The 2500-nt window shown below is 38.5% G+C and overlaps 1 protein-coding gene across 1 annotated transcript in view; it reads right to left on the bottom strand.

Annotated features, from left to right (window-relative positions):
• The window catches only part of LOC138037495 (uncharacterized), a 42845-nt gene that overhangs the window by 30436 nt on the left and 9909 nt on the right, over positions 1-2500 (bottom strand). The window contains exons 5-6 of the mRNA XM_068883413.1: positions 1701-1888; positions 656-897 (exon numbers count right to left, since the gene is read on the bottom strand). Coding sequence (XP_068739514.1) covers positions 656-897; positions 1701-1888 — 430 coding nt within the window. The remainder of the gene's footprint in view (positions 1-655; positions 898-1700; positions 1889-2500) is intronic.

The following is a 2500-nucleotide window of genomic DNA, read 5'->3' as shown; positions in this document are numbered from 1 at the left end:
GTCAGTTTAGGGCCGGGACACTTTGTTCTGTTAAATGTTTGTATTCCCAGAAAGGAATGACGTTGAAGTTGGTTAGAGATTAATATTGGAGAAGAATTACACAAAGAGGAGAGGGGAACCTCAAGATTAACTAATATTGTGCCCTAGTTAGCTTAATTACTATTGCATTCAATTATAAAGGAAAGGTGATAATCATTATCAAATAAAAGAGACTAAGAAGAAAGAAGATTAATATTATTCATGAGGTTTGCCGACTAACTTTACAGAACACAAGAGCAAGAAGATTAATAAAAGCCAAGTAAAAAATACAGAACAAATCTATGACAATGAAGCAGTATAAATCTTTTCTAATTTAACTGTAATGGTTCATGGTTTAACCTCCCCTCTGAAGTGATTAAAGACTGTTGGGTTTACGAGATTTGTTGTCACATCCAACTCTCCCTTTGCAAAACTAGTAGCACTTCTTGAAAGTTCTGGCCGTGTCCTTTTAAAGTTTGGGTCGTGGACGATTCACCCGCAAATAATCTTACCGATCGGGTTAAAAATGTCTGCAAAACACTTTGATGAGAAGTAGGACTTGCTGTTTGTGCTCTTGGCCAAACAAATGAAAGGAACTTAGTAAATTGTATATGATAATATTAAAAGCAAGACTTACAGGTTTGTTAATTTTTCCAAGTTGTTGCAAGGCTTCCTTCAGGGTTTTAGTGGCAACTATAGTCGCTGCTTTGGCTGCCGCCTTAGCTCCAGCCTCAGCGCCAGCTCTCTGACCTGCCTCAGCTCCTGCTAATGCTCCTGCTATTTGTCCACTTGATTGAGCTTCTTTCATACCAAGGGAAGCGCCTGCCTTGGCTCCCGCCTCGGCTGCTACGGTCAGCATAACGGTACTAGATTCATTCACTACAAACAAAACACTTTAAATTTTAAAATTTATTCATGAGGTTTGCCGACTAATGTTACAGAACGCAAGAGCAAACGGAGGATGAAATATATTGTTTCAAAGCAAGGTTGCGCCAGTGGGTCAAAAACAAGTTGTGTTTACAGGGTTCTGTGTCAGTACCAATCCCACTCCCAGGGCTTTTCTCCGCAGAGGATAGCCGAGAGCTAATCTCAGCGGAGAAATACTCTGGGAACGAGTTTGTGATGGGACCAGTTTTGTTCTTGCTTTTTGTTAATAATATTACTTTACAGCTATCGAGATCTTCTGTTCATATTTTTGCCAAAGACACAACAAAAATATAATTATTAATTATTGTAATTATTTTCGCATCTTTTGGGTATTCAGTTACTGACCCAGTGATCGTGATGCGGTGAGTAAGTGTGCGTCTAATAACATTTTTTTCTGTCAGGTTTGTCTCTGTGTCTATTGTTTTCTCCACGAATCCAGGGACCAGCTTCCTGAGGGTAGAGTGCTGGAACTAGGATGATAGTATTAACCATTGTTTACCCAGCGGACATTGAAAACCTCCATACTCGTCAGTGCCCCGTAGTTGTTCGGTGGAAGACTATAAGAACAGGGCAGCTTTCACTCGAAAGTACGCACCAAAAATATGAAAAAGGACTCAATTATTTACAGTGTCACGAAAGAAAGACGAGTTCCAGAGTGTGAAATGTTTTTACGTAGACCTAAAAATATACCAAGCTCATAAAAACACTGAAACACTAGGCTGAAAATGCAAATCGTGCGATAATGTCAACTATACCCTGAGTGGGGAGTGCAGGAAGTGCTGTCCATAAAAACTGAGAAGGGATAGGTGCGTATAATTTTCCATCTGGAGTTTTCACAGCCACTGATAGGGAATCGTTTCCGTATTGCTTCTTATGTAGCGCTTCGATGTAGTAATATTTGCCTTTGACAAGATCTATTGGGAAGGATCTTTGTTCAGGGTAACTGAAAAATTCAAAGGTATGACAATTTCTATTTAATTGTTGTGTAATCGGCCTAAAGAAAAAAAAGCAACGAAATGTTGCAAACTGCACTGTAACATACAAACTGGGAAAATAGGTGTAAAAGATCGAATAGCACGAAGTGGCGGAGCAAAAAATAAAATTTTTTTGTAGAGTGGTGGGCCTCTAAAGGGAGATTCCTCTTTGTGAAACTCCCACATTAAAAAACTCCTTAATATCCCATCTCCATGCAGTATTATGAGCGCTACGCATTTTTATTGCATTTATACGCACATTCTAAGCACACCGAATTAAGGACGGTGCCTACTAATTAACGATATTTTTGCCCCGGTGTGTGATTAAGCAGGAACTGTAGATCTTAACAAGTGTTATTAAAATCCAAAAAGAAAATTGGGGGTAACCACGCATTTTTCAAAGATAATTCATGAATAATATTTGTAAAAAGCTTTAAAATACAAAGCAATGTATGGCGTTCTTTCTCAAATTAAAACTTAATTATCTCTCAAAAATGCGTGGTTACCCCCAATTTTCTTTTTGGATACCAAGAGTACTTACTAAGATCTACTTTCTCCGGATAGTTTTAAACCGCGCAAAA

This window comes from Montipora capricornis, chromosome 2 (assembly GCF_036669925.1).
Source record: "Montipora capricornis isolate CH-2021 chromosome 2, ASM3666992v2, whole genome shotgun sequence".
NCBI lineage: Eukaryota > Metazoa > Cnidaria > Anthozoa > Scleractinia > Acroporidae > Montipora > Montipora capricornis.
The sequence above is the reverse complement of the archived record's forward strand: the minus strand, read 5'-3'. Positions and strand labels throughout refer to the sequence as shown.